This window comes from Anomaloglossus baeobatrachus, chromosome 3 (assembly GCF_048569485.1).
Source record: "Anomaloglossus baeobatrachus isolate aAnoBae1 chromosome 3, aAnoBae1.hap1, whole genome shotgun sequence".
Classification (NCBI taxonomy): domain Eukaryota; kingdom Metazoa; phylum Chordata; class Amphibia; order Anura; family Aromobatidae; genus Anomaloglossus; species Anomaloglossus baeobatrachus.
This window is the reverse complement of record NC_134355.1, coordinates 618088406-618104394: the sequence shown is the minus strand read 5'-3', so window position 1 is coordinate 618104394 and position 15989 is coordinate 618088406. Positions and strand designations below refer to the sequence as shown.

General features: G+C 51.6%; 1 protein-coding gene across 3 annotated transcripts in view; it reads left to right on the top strand.

Moving 5' to 3' along the window:
- KIDINS220 (kinase D interacting substrate 220) overlaps window positions 1–15989 on the top strand; it is a 249348-nt gene that overhangs the window by 106903 nt on the left and 126456 nt on the right. For all 3 annotated transcript variants that reach the window (XM_075341087.1, XM_075341086.1, XM_075341085.1), the window contains exons 17-18: window positions 6729–7018; window positions 8581–8721. In XM_075341087.1, coding sequence (XP_075197202.1) covers window positions 6729–7018; window positions 8581–8721 — 431 coding nt within the window. The remainder of the gene's footprint in view (window positions 1–6728; window positions 7019–8580; window positions 8722–15989) is intronic.

Genomic DNA, 15989 nt, shown 5'->3' with positions numbered 1-15989 from the left:
ACTCCCTTTTGCCGGGACCAGTCTATTCGGTGAACAACTGGATGAAATTATTAAGGAAGTTTTTGGCAGGAAGAGTACTTCCATGCCACAACCCAGGAAACCTTCCAGGGCAGGAACCAGTCGAGGTTTCGTTCCTTTCGTTTCCTCTAACTGGTCGTCCTCTAAGCCCTCGGCCTCGTCCACTAACTCAGCCAAGGTCCGTAAACCAACTGGCGCATGAAGCCGCGTCCTAAGTCGGCAGGAGCTGCTGCCACCAAGGCAGCCTCCTCTTGATTATCTGGCCGCGCCAGTAACGTCCTTGGTCGGTGGCAGGCTCTCCCTCTTGGGCGACGTGTGGTTTCAACACGTCTTCGATCAGTGGGTGTGGGTTACCATCTCCCACGGCTACAGAATAGAATTCTATTCAGCCGCCAAACAGATTTTTTCTGACAACTCCCCCCTGCTCCAAGGCCGCCGCCTTCTCACAGGCCGTGGCATTCTTGCAGGCCAATGGAGTAATTGTACCAGTTCCCGACTGGGAACGGTTCTGAGATTTCTACTCAAATCTCTTCCTAGTCCCCGAAAAGGACGGTGCTTTCCGACCTGGATCTCAAGCTTCTCAACAAGCATGTTCAGGTGCGGCAATTTTGCATGGAATCTCTGCGATCAGTCAATGACCCAAGGAGATTTCTTAGCATCCATCGACATCAGAGATATCTCTCTGCATGTGCCATTCGCAGTTTCACACCAGCGTTGGCTACGTTTTGTAATCGGAGAGGAACATTTCCAATTCGTGGCTCTCCCCTTTGGGTTAGCCACGGCCCCTCGTGTATTCACCAGTTGCGGTTCTGCTCCTCCAGGGGTTGGTAATGATTCCTTACCTGGACGCCCTTCTAGTCAGGGCTTCATCCAGTGCAGACTGTCAGCGGAGTGTCTCGCTCACTCTCAGCGGAGTGTCTCGCTCACTCTCAGCGGAGTGTCTCGCTCACTCTCAGCGGAGTGTCTCGCTCACTCTCAGCGGAGTGTCTCGCTCACTCTCAGCGGAGTGTCTCGCTCACTCTCAGCGGAGTGTCTCGCTCACTCTCAGCGGAGTGTCTCGCTCACTCTCAGCGGAGTGTCTCGCTCACTCTCAGCGGAGTGTCTCGCTCACTCACTCCACTCTGACCCCGACCCAGGAACTTACGTACCTAGGGATGCAATTCGAGACTCTGCTGGCACTTGTGAAGCTGCCCTTAGTCAAACAGCAGTCTCTTCATCTGGCGGTTCGCTCTCTGCTGAGGCTCCGCCGTCATTCCATCAGGCACCTCATGCAGGTGCTGGGTCAGATGGTGGCGTCAATAGAAGCGGTTCCCCTTGCCAGTTCCATCTGCGTCCCCTGCAGCTGGACATTTTCCGCTGTTGGGACAAGGGACTTCTTCCTTGCACAGGCTGGTGGCTCTGTCGCCAAAGACCAGGAGCTCTCTTTAAGTGGTGGCTTCGGCCCCTCTCTCTGTACCAGGGACGCTCCTTTCTGGCCCCGTCATGGGTGATTCTCACCACGGATGCCAGTCTATCCGGCTGGGGAGCAGTGTTTCTCCACCACCGAGCACAGGGCACTTGGACTCCGTCCGAATCAGCCCTCTCGATCAATGTGCTGGAAATCAGGGCTGTAGTCCTAGGACTCGCAGCCGCCTAGCAATGTTGGAAATTCAACATATCCTTCAGTGGACGGAGGACTCCAAGTCCACGATATCCGCAGTCCACATCCCAGGCACAGAAAACTGGGAGGCAGATTATCTCAGCCGTCAAACCGTGGACAGCGGCGAGTGAGCCCTGCATCCAGCAGTGTTCCGGTCAATTTAGCAGGCGGGGCACTCCGGGAGTGGATCTAATGGCATCCCGGCACAACAACAAGGTCCCGGTTTACGTGGCTCGCTCCCACGATCCTCAGGCCTTGGCAGCGGACGCGCTGGTTCCAGATTGGTCCCAGTTCCGTCTGGCCTACGTGTTTCCCCCTCTAGCTCTCTTGCCCAGAGTCCTGCGCAAGATCAAAATGGAGGGCCGTCGGGTCGTACTCATCGCCCCAGGCCCAGGCGAGCTTGGTTCCCAGACCTGCTCCGTCTGTTCGTAGAGGTGCTGTGGCATCTCCCGGACCGGCCAGACGTTCTCTCAGAGGGTCCGTTTTCCACAACAATTCTGCGGCTCTCAGATTGACGGCGTGGCTCTTGAGCCCTGAATCCTTACGGCTTCAGGCATTCCTTCCGAGGTCATCTTCACTATGACTCAGGCTCGGAAGTCTTCCTCGGCCAGGTTTTACCTCAGGACTTGGAGAATTTTCCTGTCCTGGTGTCGGTCTTCCGGCCATGCTCTTTGGCCGTTTTTTCCTTGCCGACCATCCTGTCCTTTCTACAGTCCGGCCTGCAGCTAGGTCTGTCCCTCATTCCCTCAAGGGACAGGTCTCGGCTCTGTCAGCGTTGCTCCAGCGGCGTATCGCCCGACTGGCCCAGGTGCGCACCCTCATGCAGGGCGCATCTCACATCATTCCGCCTTACCGGCGGTCTCTGGATCCCTGAGACCTTTCTTTGGTCCTCATGGCCTTACAGAAACCCCCCTTTGAGCCTCTTAGGGAGGTTTCGTTGTTTAGTCTTTCACAGGAAGTGGTTTTTCTGGTGGCCATAATTTCTCTCAGGAGAGTCTCTTATTTGACTGTGCTCTCTTCGGAGTCACCCTTTTTGTTTTTTTTCACCAAGACAAGGTGGTTCTCCATCCAACTCCGGGCCTTCTCCCTAAGGTGGTGTCTCCGTTCCACCTTAACCAGGACATTTCATTGTCTTCCCTTTGTTCGGCCCCTGTGCATCGCTTTGAGAAAGCGTTGCATGCTTTAGATTTGGTGCGGACGCTCCGGATCTATGTGTCACGCACCGCTGTTTTTTTAGGCGGTGCACCTCTCTTTTTGTGCTGACCACAGGTCAGCGCAAGGGTCTCTCTGCTTCTAAACCGACCCTAGCTCATTGGATTAGGTCGGCCATATCCGATGCCTACCTATGTTCTCAGATGCCTCCCCCGCCAGGGATTAAGGCGCACTCGACCAGAGCTGTCGGTGCCTCTTGGGCTACGGCTCAGCAGGTCTGTCAGGCTGCCACTTGGTCTAGTCTGCACACCCTTTCGAAGCACTACCAAGTGCATGCTCATGCTTCGGCAGATGCGAGCTTGGGCAGACGCATCCTTCGGACGGCTGTCGCCCATTTGTGAAGTTAGGTTTCGCCTACTTCTCAGTTTCTGTTTATTTCCCACCCATGGACTGCTTTGAGACGTCCCATGGTTTGGGTCTCCCATAAGGAACGATGAAGAAAAAGAGAATTTTGTTTACTTACCGTAAATTCTTTTTCTTATAGTTCCGACATGGGAGACCCAGCACCCTCCCTGTTGCCTGTCGGCAGGTTTCTTGTTCCGTGTTTTTTCACCGGCTGTTGTTGTAGACAGAAGTTCCGGTTATTCCGGGTTTTACTCTCTCTACTTATGGGTGGATGTCCTCCTTCAGCTTTGGCACTAAACTGGTTGGATTTGTCATCCGGGGAGTGTATATGCTCGGAGGGAGGAGCTACACTTTTAGTGTAGTACTTTGTGTGTCCTCCGGAGGCAGAAGCTATACACCCATGGTTTGGGTCTCCCATGTCGGAACTATAAGAAAAAGAATTTACGGTAAGTAAACAAAATTCTCTTTTTTTACTCAAACACTGGGGCTGCCATGTTGGATTTGCTGTGTGCAACGACAGTTACCTCAAATGCAACAGTCCCTGTGCATAAGGACTGAAAGGGTAGGAGCCCGACTATCTTCTGCACTGTGTCTGCTCCCTGCTGTGACCTAGCATGCCCTCTGGAAGTCCAGATCACAGCTCTGGGAGAATACTGCCACTATCTCTGTGGAGCCCACTGCGTATACTGTGTGCTGCACCTTCCCCCTGTCACCCACTCTGTACTCAGTGCTAGTCGAGTTGTGACAGGAGGAGTTGACGAGACACCAGGCTCACAGGAGGAGGTGCAGAGGTCCGGTATAAGGTGAGTACCAGTGACAGACAGCGATGATCCTCCCTAACTGATCCTGGTGTGTTGTGGAAGTTGCGCTGCGATTCCCGCTCCCCTCGTCTGTGTGCTCACATCAGGACTCCATTCCTTGCAGCGCCTCACTGCTCTGTGCTGTGATCCCTGACAGGAGCGGAGGTCTGAAGTGAGTACGTGCGGCTGAGTGGTGTTTGTGGCGTGACATCTGTAGTTCAGTGCACAGGCTGCAGATCCCGGTTGGCAGCTTCTCTTGTAAGCCTGGTGTCTCTGCAGTACCTCCTCTCAGCACTCGGGGCACAGTAATATTGGGGAACAGTAATATGGTGGCAGAGTGTATGGGGCATAGTATACTGTACAGTGGGGCACCGTATACAGTGGAGCACTATGCAGTTGTCCTTGGTGACACTTTAGACATATCAGGATCTCTTTGCGGTCACCAACAAAATAGCTCCACACTTTGTCCCTAAACTTGATCCTCCCTTATCCTTTTTTAAACACCTGTAAGTGGATGGGGAGGTGACATCACACGCATGAGGGCAGATTCCACCCACTTTGCCTGCAGTTGTAATGTGAGCTAGTTGTACAGTAGGTTTTTAGCAGCTGCTCCCCTTAATGTTTAAAACTGGAAAATATCAAACTTTTAAACATTTTTTTTTGTAGATTGTGCTGAATTGAAAACAAATAATAATATTTAAACAAAACATTAAGGCCGGGGCCACACGGGGACTACTGCGATCCCCTTGCATGAGACTCGGCTCGTGCTGGCAGTACAGCAGAGCCGAGTCTCATGCTTGTGTCCTTGCAACTGAGGTCCGTTCGTGCGAGCAGACCTCAGCTGCGGGGGGCGGGCCGGCACTCAGGAGGGGAGGGAGGGATTTCTCTCCCTCTCGCCTGTGTAGCCGGCTATAGACATTCTCGCATTGCACTGGCAGTACACCGGTGTACCGCGAGTGCAGTGCGATTTTTCTCTCGCCCCATTCACTTGAATGGGTGCGAGAGAAAGAGTCTCGGATTACAATCGCAGCATGCTGCGATTGTTTTCTCGGTCCGATTAGGGCTGAGAAAATAATCGCTCATGTGTGCTGTCACACAGGCTAGAATTGGTCCGAGGGGAATGCGATGTTTTATCGCACTCCACTCGCACCGATTTTCTCGCCGTGTGGCTTAGGCCTAAAACATTAATACTTTACACTTTTTCAGTTATTGAATTTTTTTTTTTTACGACACCTTCCCTTTAAGATTGTTGAGGGTCCAACACCTGACAACCCCGACAATCAGTTGCTGGCAGCTATCTAAACCTTAAACAGTGCTGCCCTATGTAGGTCCATTGAGTGTGTAGTTGCTTCTGCCGGGTCCTGCAAAACAGCTCCGATTCTCTTAAAGGGAACCTGTCACCACTTTTTCGGCCTATAAGCTGCGGCCACCGCCACCACCGGGCTCTTATATACAGCATTCTAACATGCTGTATATAAGAGCCCAGGCCGGGGATATAACATAAAAAGCACTTTATAATACTCACCTAACGGTCGCTGCAGTGGGCCTTATGGGCGTCTCCGTTGTCCAGTCCCTCCGCCGCCTCTTTTGTCCATCTTCTTCTATATAGCCGCGGTGCATGACGGGTCTGACGTCATACACACTCGTCGGCATTCAGGTCCTAAGCAGGGCAGATCAAAATATTGTAGTGCACCTGCGCAGGACCGGCGAGTGTGTATGACGTAGCCGCATCATGCACACAGGCTTCAGAAAGAGGACGAAGATAGCCGAAAGAGGAGGCGCCGGCACCGGAGAACGAAGACGCCCATAAGGCCCACTGCAGCGACCATTAGGTAAGTATTATAAAGTGTTTTTTTATGTTATAGCCCCGGCCTGGGCTCTTATATACAGCATGTTAGAATGCTGTATATATAAGAGCCCGGTGGTGGTGGCCACAGCTTATAGGCCAAAAATGTGGTGACAGGTTCCCTTTAAATAGTTACATCTTGCCAAAGTTGATAAAAGCTGTTGGACCCCCACCGATCTGATGCAGATGACCTATCCTTTAATATGCACAGTGACCGTATAACACTCCATTGGATAAAGTGATCTGATATCAGTGCTATATCAGTGGCATCTGAGACTCCACTTTCTGCAGAGGCATCTGATGCCACCCGAACGACTGCCCTGTATTACCTTTTATGTACAGAAACATTGCAGTCCTGTAGCAAATGGTTTAATGCTCACGGCGGTTTTGTGCTTCACACTCCTAGGTCAGAAGAGAGCAGTATCTGTTCCTTCATTTCTTGGAAGTCACAGCTGAGACTCCACATCTAACCAATATTGTATAGGCACTGTGAGATGGACCATCTGGTAGCCGTCCTGGGCTCTCCGCTGGAGAGAGTCATTTTTAGGGCTGTCTTGTTTGGAATTAAATTGGCTTTTCCCTTCAGGTCACTACATTAAAGAATAATAATGCATCTTATCTTCTAATGGACACTTGTCATATCTCCTGTTATGGCATGTGGGCTTCATAGATGGGGGTCCTGGCTACCAGACACACTGTAGTGCTGCTTTGTGTAGAGGCTTCTACTCAGACTGCTTTCCACTGCGTATGTCTGGTCTTCGCTTCCTCCTGGGAATCTCATCTTGGGATGTCCGGAGTTGGCTCCCATATGAAGGTCTTGCTTACGGTGAGAGATAATCTATTTTTATTTTTTTTTTGGATATTGTAGGCAAAAAGAAATGGAAAAAGACATGCTGCCTCCCATCATTTGTGATCTTTATCTTCATCATGGCATGCATCTTTGCTGGGGTGATCTTGCTGGCCATCTATAAAGTAGATCCTAAGAATATGACAGTGAACGCTATCCTCATAGCCGTGGCCTGTGTGGTTGGCTTGGTGTTGATCCTGAACTGTCTCACATGGTGGCAGGTGATGGACTCCATCCTGAACTCCCAGAGGAAACGTCTTCATAGCGCAGCCTCCCGGCTGCACAGGCTGAAGAGCGAGGGGTTCATGAAGGTGAGTGCTAGTATGACTTTGGGTATATCGGGGGCGGCTTTTATTATACAACCCTTCCTCCAACTTCTAAATTGAAGCTGCAAGCTTGAGAGGACGAGGTGGTGTAATAAAGATGCTTGTTAAAGATTTGCAAGACCCTGTTCCAGTGGCCACATTAAACTCCTATCCAATAGAGTTCCCTGATACTGTGAAGACACGGGGTTAGTGGGTGCTCTTGTCTGCTGGCCTGGCTGCCTTTTGAAACACCGCATGGACCAGGGCTCATGCCAACTGAACGCCAGAACGCCTTACCCATGGGCAGAACACTACTCAGACAGGGTGCGGGAACCACAATAATTAGACTTTATTGGATTTGCAACAGTCAAAGGCATGTAACACAAAACCATGCAAATCACACGATGTAACACGCAACAGAGTCTCACTTTTCCGCTGGCTCACCAGGGATTAGGATATTAATTATTAATGCTTCCAGGGCCACATACCCCAAACCAGTAGCACCCTGCTTTTGGCAAGCACCTACCGGGAACAGGATAGTGACAAGCGTAGGAAGCTTCACGAGCACAGCAAAATCCGTAGCAAGGTAACCGAATCGTCCCAACCTGGGTATCTTACAGCCGAATCATCCTCGGCAATACTCCTGCTCTCTGTAATGCAGTTTCTAATACCTTAACCGGCGCCAAAGTGCCTAGACTGGGTAAAGGACTTCCAACCGGGACCGAAACCTCTAGATTGAAGCCATATATAAAAGAAACCCCTGGTGACTAAAGCTGTCCCTTTTTTGATTTCCCGGGCATTCATCCCAGGGTATTGTGGTCTTATCGGATTGGTGGAATAAGGCTGTGCTCTTATTGGGTGGCATTCCAATACACATAGTTAATTCTCCTGTATAATTCTCCTCTGAGTGAGGTAGACAGAGAGGCTGAGGGGATTTATATTAAATTAGCAATACACAACCTCAGACAATGGAAGGCTCCGATGAGTCCGGCAGAAAATAATGACTTAACAAACACAAGTTACCACACAAAAGGGACCCATGTCTGGCCACATTAAGAGCATTAACCCCTGACAGACATTGAACAGGACCGTGTCTTCACAGATGCCTTTTTTGATTAGTAGGCCTGGTGCAACTCAATGAACTTGGGCTTATGAAACAGAAGATACGCCAAGGATGCTGGCAGGTAGGAAGAGGTTTGCATAGCTCTGGTCTGGCAGGGGCCATAGACTAGCGACGTGACCAGCGGGCTAGGGTCCTGCAAATCTTTTTGATCATCTTACATTTTTATATTTGAAGTCTTGAAATCTCATTGCCTTAAGGATCATATGCTGAAATTGGGTCAGATTTACACTTTCAACTAGTAATAGACAAGAGTTGATTTCTTCATTTTTGGCCGAATGGGTATGGCTTGTCCTTCATGCTCCCCCATTGCAGGTAAATTAGTGGGGGGAAGCCTGTTCTGCCTGATCTGATTTCTCCTTCCTTTCATTGGGCACATTGTAGATGGCCCTGTGGCTTTTGTGTCTTTTTACCATTTTCTAAAACCCTTATTCTAATTTTTCTGCAGGTTTTGAAGTGGGAAGTAGAACTGATGGCTAAAATGGCCAAGACCATTGACAGCTTCACACAGAACCAGACGAGACTAGTGGTGATCATTGATGGGCTGGACGCCTGCGAGCAGGACAAGGTTCTTCACATGCTGGACACTGTACGTATGCCTTGTTACTGTGTGTACATGGCAGCCAATTCTACCCGGTACTCGATAATCACATCTTTACCAGATGTTTGTTCAAGTTTACAGGGACATAGCAAGAATCATAGGACCAGATCTCCTGGATCTACAGTGACCAGTGTACTGTATTACTTCAGCAGATTCAGTTTTCCAGGTTTCTCATTTCTTTTCCTACTTTTTAATAAGTAGCTGGAGACAGACATCTGACATTTCACTAGTGAAGTCTTTTTCTTCAGCGCTCTATTGGGAGACCCAGACGATTGGGGTATAGCTACTGCCCTCTGGAGGCCACACAAAGCACTACATTAAAAGTGCAAGGCCCCTCCCCCTCTGGCTATACCCCCCCGTGGTATCACGGGTTCTCCAGTTTTAGCTTTGTGTGCGAAGGAGGTCAGACATTCCATGCATAGCTCCACAGATTTTAGTCAGCAGTAGCTGCTGACTATGTCGGATGGAAGAAAAGAGGACACATATAGTGTTCCCAGCATGCTCCCTTCTCACCCCTGGATGGTGTTGTAAGGTTGAGGTACCTATTGCTGGTACAGGGCTGGAGCCTGACATGCTGTTTTCCTTCCACATCCCCTTGTAGGGCTCTGTGGAAGTGGGATCCTGCCGGCCTCTCAGCTCTGATGCCGGGCTCCATCCACAGACCCATTAGAACCTGATGGATTCGGAGCAGGAGTACGATCAGGGACAGGGCCCTGCATCTTACAGGTACTCTGTGTCCCCGGCAGGCACAGACACACTCCGGGCTGGCTGGGTGTTATAGTGCGCCGGGGACCGCAACGTGGAGTTGGTGTCCCTACAGATTACTGGGGGATTGTTTGTGTTTGGGAACGCAGCGCCGACCCCCTCTGGACCGGGCGGCGCTGCTGTGACTTGTGGTGCGCCGGGGATCCGCCGTCCGCGCTTTTACGGCGGCGGCGGTTATAACTTTAGTCCCCGGCTTTTTGGGCCTAGGACGCCGGCAGCTCCGTTTCGTTCCCGCCCCCACCCTGTCATTCAGGGTAGGGGAGAGACGCTGTTCGCAAGCAGCGACGAGGGCTGGAGCCTGATTTACATGCTCCAGCCCTCTCACTTGGCACAGAGGGAAGCAGGCTTCCCGCTCTTGGCCAGGAACGCCCAGGGCCCGCCCCCCTTCCTCTCTCGAGACGCCGGCAGCCATTACATGCATGCCTGGCTGGAGGAAGGACGCAAGGCTCTGGGAGACCTGGACTAGGGGCTATCTGGCGACCACACACCCGCTTTTTAAGCGGGCGGTAAGCGATTTTTCTGTGCTGGTCCCTCTAGTGCCTCACTGTGTATCAGTGTACTGGATACAGTTATATAGATATTGTATTTCTTGCACTGTGAGGTGCGCTTCTGGCTGCATATCCCAGATCGCTCTGTGGAAGCAGCAACATGTCATCCTCAAAACGCAAGGCGGCCAAGGCAAAAAGGGCTGTGTATACTGCGTGTGCTGCATGTGGGGCTAATCTACCAGCAGGCTCTGATGACCCCCATTGTGTGCAATGCTCCGACCCGGTGCTGCTTCGCCAGCCGGAGTCAGGAGAGGTAGCGACCCAGGCTGAGACGCTTGTAAGTTCTGCCCCGGTGACAGGGACGGACTTTGCAGTTTTTGCAGATAATATGTCTGTATCTATGGCAAAAATCCTTGAGACCTTGCAATCTATGCATGGGGCTCAGTCTCTGGGCACGGCGAGGCCTCTGTCCTCAGGTCCCCCTTACTTGGAATGTATCCAGCCCACAGGGGGGTCCCCGGCTTCACAGGCCGAGGATTATGACTCAGATGATGGCCCCAGCCACCCTAAGCGAGCTCGCTGGGAAAGACCCTCGACGTCTTCACACTGCTCAGGGTCTCAGCGCAATCAGTCTCCCTGTGATGTGTCTGATGAGAGTGATCAGGAATCCACTCCTGGAACCCCTCTCAACCTGGATACCCCGGATGGGGATGCCATGGTAGACGACCTTATCTCAGCCATCAATAGGCTGTTGGATATTTCTCCCCCAGCCCCTTCAGCAGAAGAGGCGGCTGCGGAGCAGGAAAAGTTTCGTTTCCTTTATCCCAAGCGTAAATTGAGTGCTTTGTTAGATCACTCTGATTTCAGAGAATCAATCCAGAAGCACGACGCTCACCCAGAAAGGCGTTTCTCTAAACGATCTAAAGATACGCGTTTCCCTTTCCCCCCTGAGGTGGTCAAGCGCTGGACACAGTGTCCAAAGGTAGACCCCCCGATTTCCAAACTTGCAGCTAGATCCATAGTTGCAGTGGAGGATGGCGCTTCACTTAAAGATGCCAATGACAGACAGATGGACCTTTGGTTAAAATCTGTCTATGAAGCTATAGGCGCGTCGTTTGCTCCGGCATTCGCAGCCGTATGGGCACTCCAGGCTATTTCAGCTGGCTTAGCAAAAGTGGATGCTATCATGCATCCAGCAGTGCCGCAAGTGGCGCACCTTACCACGCAGATGTCGGCGTTTGCGTCTTACGCTATCAATGCGGTCCTAGAATCTACCAGTCGCACCTCAATGGCGTCCGCCAATTCGGTAGTTTTGCGCAGAGCCTTGTGGTTAAAGGACTGGAAAGCAGATGCTGGTTCCAAAAAATGTTTAACCAGTTTGCCTTTGTCTAGAGAGAGACTGTTTGGCGAGCCATTGGCTGACATCATTAAGCAGTCCAAGGGTAAAGACTCCTCTTTACCACAACCCAGAACACCCAAACCTCAGCAGAAAAAGTGGCAGCAGAGGTTTCAGTCCTTTCGAGGTTCGGGCAAGACACCATTTACCTCGTCCAAAGGGACTCAGAGGACGCAAAGAAACTCAGATTCGTGGCGGACTCACACACGCCCCAAGAAAGCAAATGGAGGTACCGCTTCCAAAGCGGCTACCTCATGACTTCCAGCCCCCCCCCTCCGCATCGCCGGTCGGGGGCAGGCTCTCCCGCTTTTCCGGCATTTGGATGTCACAGGTCAAAGACCGGTGGGTGACGGACATTTTGTCTCGCGGGTACAGAATCGAGTTCAATTCTCGTCCTCCAGCTCGGTTCTTCAGAACCTCCCCACGTCCAGACCGAGCAGATGCTCTGCTGCAGGCGGTGGATTCCCTAAAAGCGGAAGGAGTGGTTATCCCAGTCCCTCCTCAGGAACAAGGGCAAGGGTTTTACTCCAATCTCTTTGTGGTTCCAAAAAAGGACGGCTCGTTCCGTCCTGTTCTGGACCTAAAACGGCTCAACAAACATGTGCACGCCAGGAGGTTCCGGATGGAAACCCTCCGCTCTGTCATTGCCTCAATGTCCAGAGGAGACTTCCTTGCCTCAATAGACATCAAAGATGCTTATCTCCACGTGCCAATTGCTACAGAACATCAACGTTTTCTACGTTTTGTGATAGGAGACGACCATTTTCAGTTCGTAGCTCTTCCATTTGGTCTGGCGACAGCCCCACGGGTCTTCACCAAGGTCATGGCGGCGGTGGTAGCAGTCTTGCACTCTCAGGGACACTCGGTGATTCCTTACCTAGACGACTTATTGGTCAAAGCTCCCTCTCAGGAGGCATGCCAACTCAGCCTGAATGCTACGCTGGAGACTCTACAGTCTTTCGGATGGATCATCAACTTTCCAAAGTCGATCCTATCACCGACTCAGTCACTAACGTATCTTGGCATGGAGTTTCATACTCTAGCAGCGATAGTGAAGCTTCCGCTGGACAAGCAGCGGTCACTACAGACAGGGGTGCAATCTCTCCTGCAGGGCCAGTTGCATCCCTTGCGGCGCCTCATGCATTTCCTAGGGAAGATGGTGGCAGCCATGGAAGCAGTTCCCTTTGCGCAGTTTCATCTGCGCCCACTTCAATGGGACATTCTCCGCCAATGGGACGGGAAGTCAACGTCCCTGGACAGGAAAGTCTCGCTTTCCCAGACGGCCAAAGACTCTCTACAATGGTGGCTCCTTCCCACATCATTGTCTCAGGGAAGATCCTTCCTGCCCCCATCCTGGGCAGTAGTCACGACAGATGCGAGTCTGTCAGGGTGGGGAGCAGTATTTCTCCACCACAGGGCTCAGGGGACGTGGACTCCGCAGGAGTCCACCCTTCAGATCAATGTTCTGGAGATCAGAGCAGTGTATCTTGCTCTACTGGCCTTCCAACAGTGGCTGGAAGGAAAGCAGATCCGAATCCAATCGGACAACTCCACAGCGGTGGCATACATCAACCACCAAGGAGGGACGCGCAGTCGGCAAGCCTTCCAAGAAGTCCGGCGCATTCTAATGTGGGTGGAGGACAGAGCATCCACCATATCCGCGGTTCACATCCCAGGCGTAGAAAACTGGGAAGCAGACTTCCTCAGTCGCCAGGGCATGGACGCAGGGGAATGGTCCCTTCACCCGGACGTGTTTCAGGAAATCTGTCGCCGCTGGGGAGTGCCGGACGTCGACCTAATGGCATCCCGGCACAACAACAAGGTCCCGGCATTCATGGCGAGGTCGCGCGATCAAAGAGCTCTGGCGGCAGACGCCTTGGTTCAAGATTGGTCGCAGTTTCAGCTCCCATACGTGTTTCCGCCTCTGGCGCTCTTGCCCAGAGTGCTACGCAAGATCAGATCCGAGTGCAGCCGCGTCATACTCGTCGCTCCAGACTGGCCGAGGAGGTCGTGGTATCCGGATCTGTGGCATCTCACGATCGGTCGACCGTGGTCACTGCCAGACCGACCAGACTTACTGTCCCAAGGGCCGTTTTTCCATCAGAATTCTGCGGCCCTGAACCTGACTGTGTGGCCATTGAGTCCTGGATTCTAGCATCTGCTGGATTATCTCAGGGAGTCATTGCCACAATGAGACAAGCTAGAAAGTCGAATTCGGCTAAGATCTACCACAGAACGTGGAAGATTTTCTTGTCCTGGTGCTCTGCTCAGGGAGTGTCTCCCTGGCCATTTGCATTGCCCAAGTTTCTTTCCTTCCTGCAATCGGGGTTAGAAAAGGGCTTGTCGCTCAGCTCCCTTAAAGGGCAAGTTTCGGCACTATCCGTGTTTTTTCAGAAGCGTCTAGCACGTCTTCCTAAGGTGCGCACGTTCCTGCAGGGGGTCTGTCATATTGTGCCCCCGTACAAGCGACCGTTAGATCCATGGGATCTGAACAGGGTACTAGTTGCTCTCCAGAAGCCGCCCTTCGAGCCTCTGAAGGAAGTTTCCTTTTCTCGGCTGTCGCAGAAAGTGGCGTTTCTTGTTGCAATCACATCGCTTCGGCGAGTGTCTGAGCTGGCAGCTCTGTCATCTAAGGCTCCCTTCCTGGTGTTCCACCAGGACAAGGTTGTGCTGCGCCCCATTCCGGAGTTTCTCCCTAAGGTCGTATCCTCTTTTCATCTTAATCAGGATATTTCCTTGCCTTCTTTTTGCCCTCATCCGGTTCACCGGTATGAAAAGGCCTTACGTTTGCTAGATCTGGTGAGAGCACTCAGAATCTACATTTCCCGCACGGCGCCCATACGCCGTGCCGATGCACTTTTCGTCCTTGTCGCTGGTCCGCGCAAGGGGTTGCAGGCTTCTAAAGCCACCCTGGCTCGATGGATCAAAGAACCAATTCTAGAGGCCTACCGTTCTGCGGGGCTTCCGGTTCCTTCAGGGCTAAAAGCCCACTCCACCAGAGCCGTGGGTGCGTCCTGGGCATTACGTCACCAGGCTTCGGCTCAACAGGTGTGCCAGGCAGCTACCTGGTCCAGTCTGCACACTTTCACCAAGCATTATCAGGTGCATACCTATGCTTCGGCGGATGCCAGCTTAGGTAGAAGAGTCCTGCAGGCGGCAGTGTCACCCCCGTAGGGGAGGGCTGTTTTGCAGCTCTAACATGAGGTATTTATTTACCCACCCAGGGACAGCTTTTGGACGTCCCAATCGTCTGGGTCTCCCAATAGAGCGCTGAAGAAGAAGGGAATTTTGTTACTTACCGTAAATTCCTTTTCTTCTAGCTCTTATTGGGAGACCCAGCACCCGCCCTGTTGTCCTTCGGGATGTTTTTTTGTTGTTTGCGGGTACACATGTTGTTCATGTTGAACGGTTTTTCAGTTCTCCGATGTTATTCGGAGTTAATTTGTTTAAACCAGTTATTGGCTTCCTCCTTCTTGCTTTGGCACTAAAACTGGAGAACCCGTGATACCACGGGGGGGTATAGCCAGAGGGGGAGGGGCCTTGCACTTTTAATGTAGTGCTTTGTGTGGCCTCCAGAGGGCAGTAGCTATACCCCAATCGTCTGGGTCTCCCAATAAGAGCTAGAAGAAAAGGAATTTACGGTAAGTAACAAAATTCCCTTCTTTTTTTTGTTTCTTTGACCAGATCGTCGAAAATATGAGGCTTATGGATTTATCAGGGCAGATTCTGCCATGAAGGGAGATTAGAGGGCGGTCGGAGGTGCCCCTCAGGGGACTGCACTAGTGCACAGTGGTTCAGCCAATCAGTGACACTCTAGTATTAGTTGAGAGTTTTGATTGGTAGAATAGAACAGTGGTGGGAACGTGATCAGAGCTTCACCAATCAGCGCTTCTCACAGAGAAGTTCTAAGAAGTGAAGAAATGTCTCTTCATCTTTTGGCAGTCCTCGTCACACAGAGGAGAAGCAGTGGTGTAGCACAGCGCAGGCTGCGGAGGACATCTGAGCTGCCAAACCTTGTTTTATGATGTCTCTGGTGATGTGAGATGATGATGTGTGACCTATTCTACTGCGGACTGAAACAGTGTATGTGGTGGTCAGCAGCGATGATGAAGGGGTTTAAGGATCTTGTGGTTGACAGCCTAAAGCTAACCCATCACCTCAGAAACCATGATTTACTTACTGATATAGCGACACAATGCTTCCATGCTAATTTACCAAAAGTACAGCTACTGGGAGAAAATTAACTTTTTCTTTATCGTTCCTATGGGAGACCCAGACCATGGGTGTATAGCTACTGCCCCCGGAGGACACACAAAGTTACTACACTCAAAACGTGTAGCTCCTCCCTCCTAGCATATACACCCCCTGCTAGCCAGTTCTAGCCAGTTTCTTGCTTTGTGTCAGGAGGATCCACACACACACATGCATCCCTTTTTGATTTTTCATTTTTTACAAAGATTTGGAAGAAAAGCGGGTCCACTGGACCCCCGGCATGTCCCTTCACACTCCCCTGGCGGCAGTGCTGTTAAGGTTGACTTCAGGGCAGGAGCCCTTCATGCCGCGCTCCTTCAACATCCCTTAGGGGCTCTGATTTGAAGTGGGAGCCA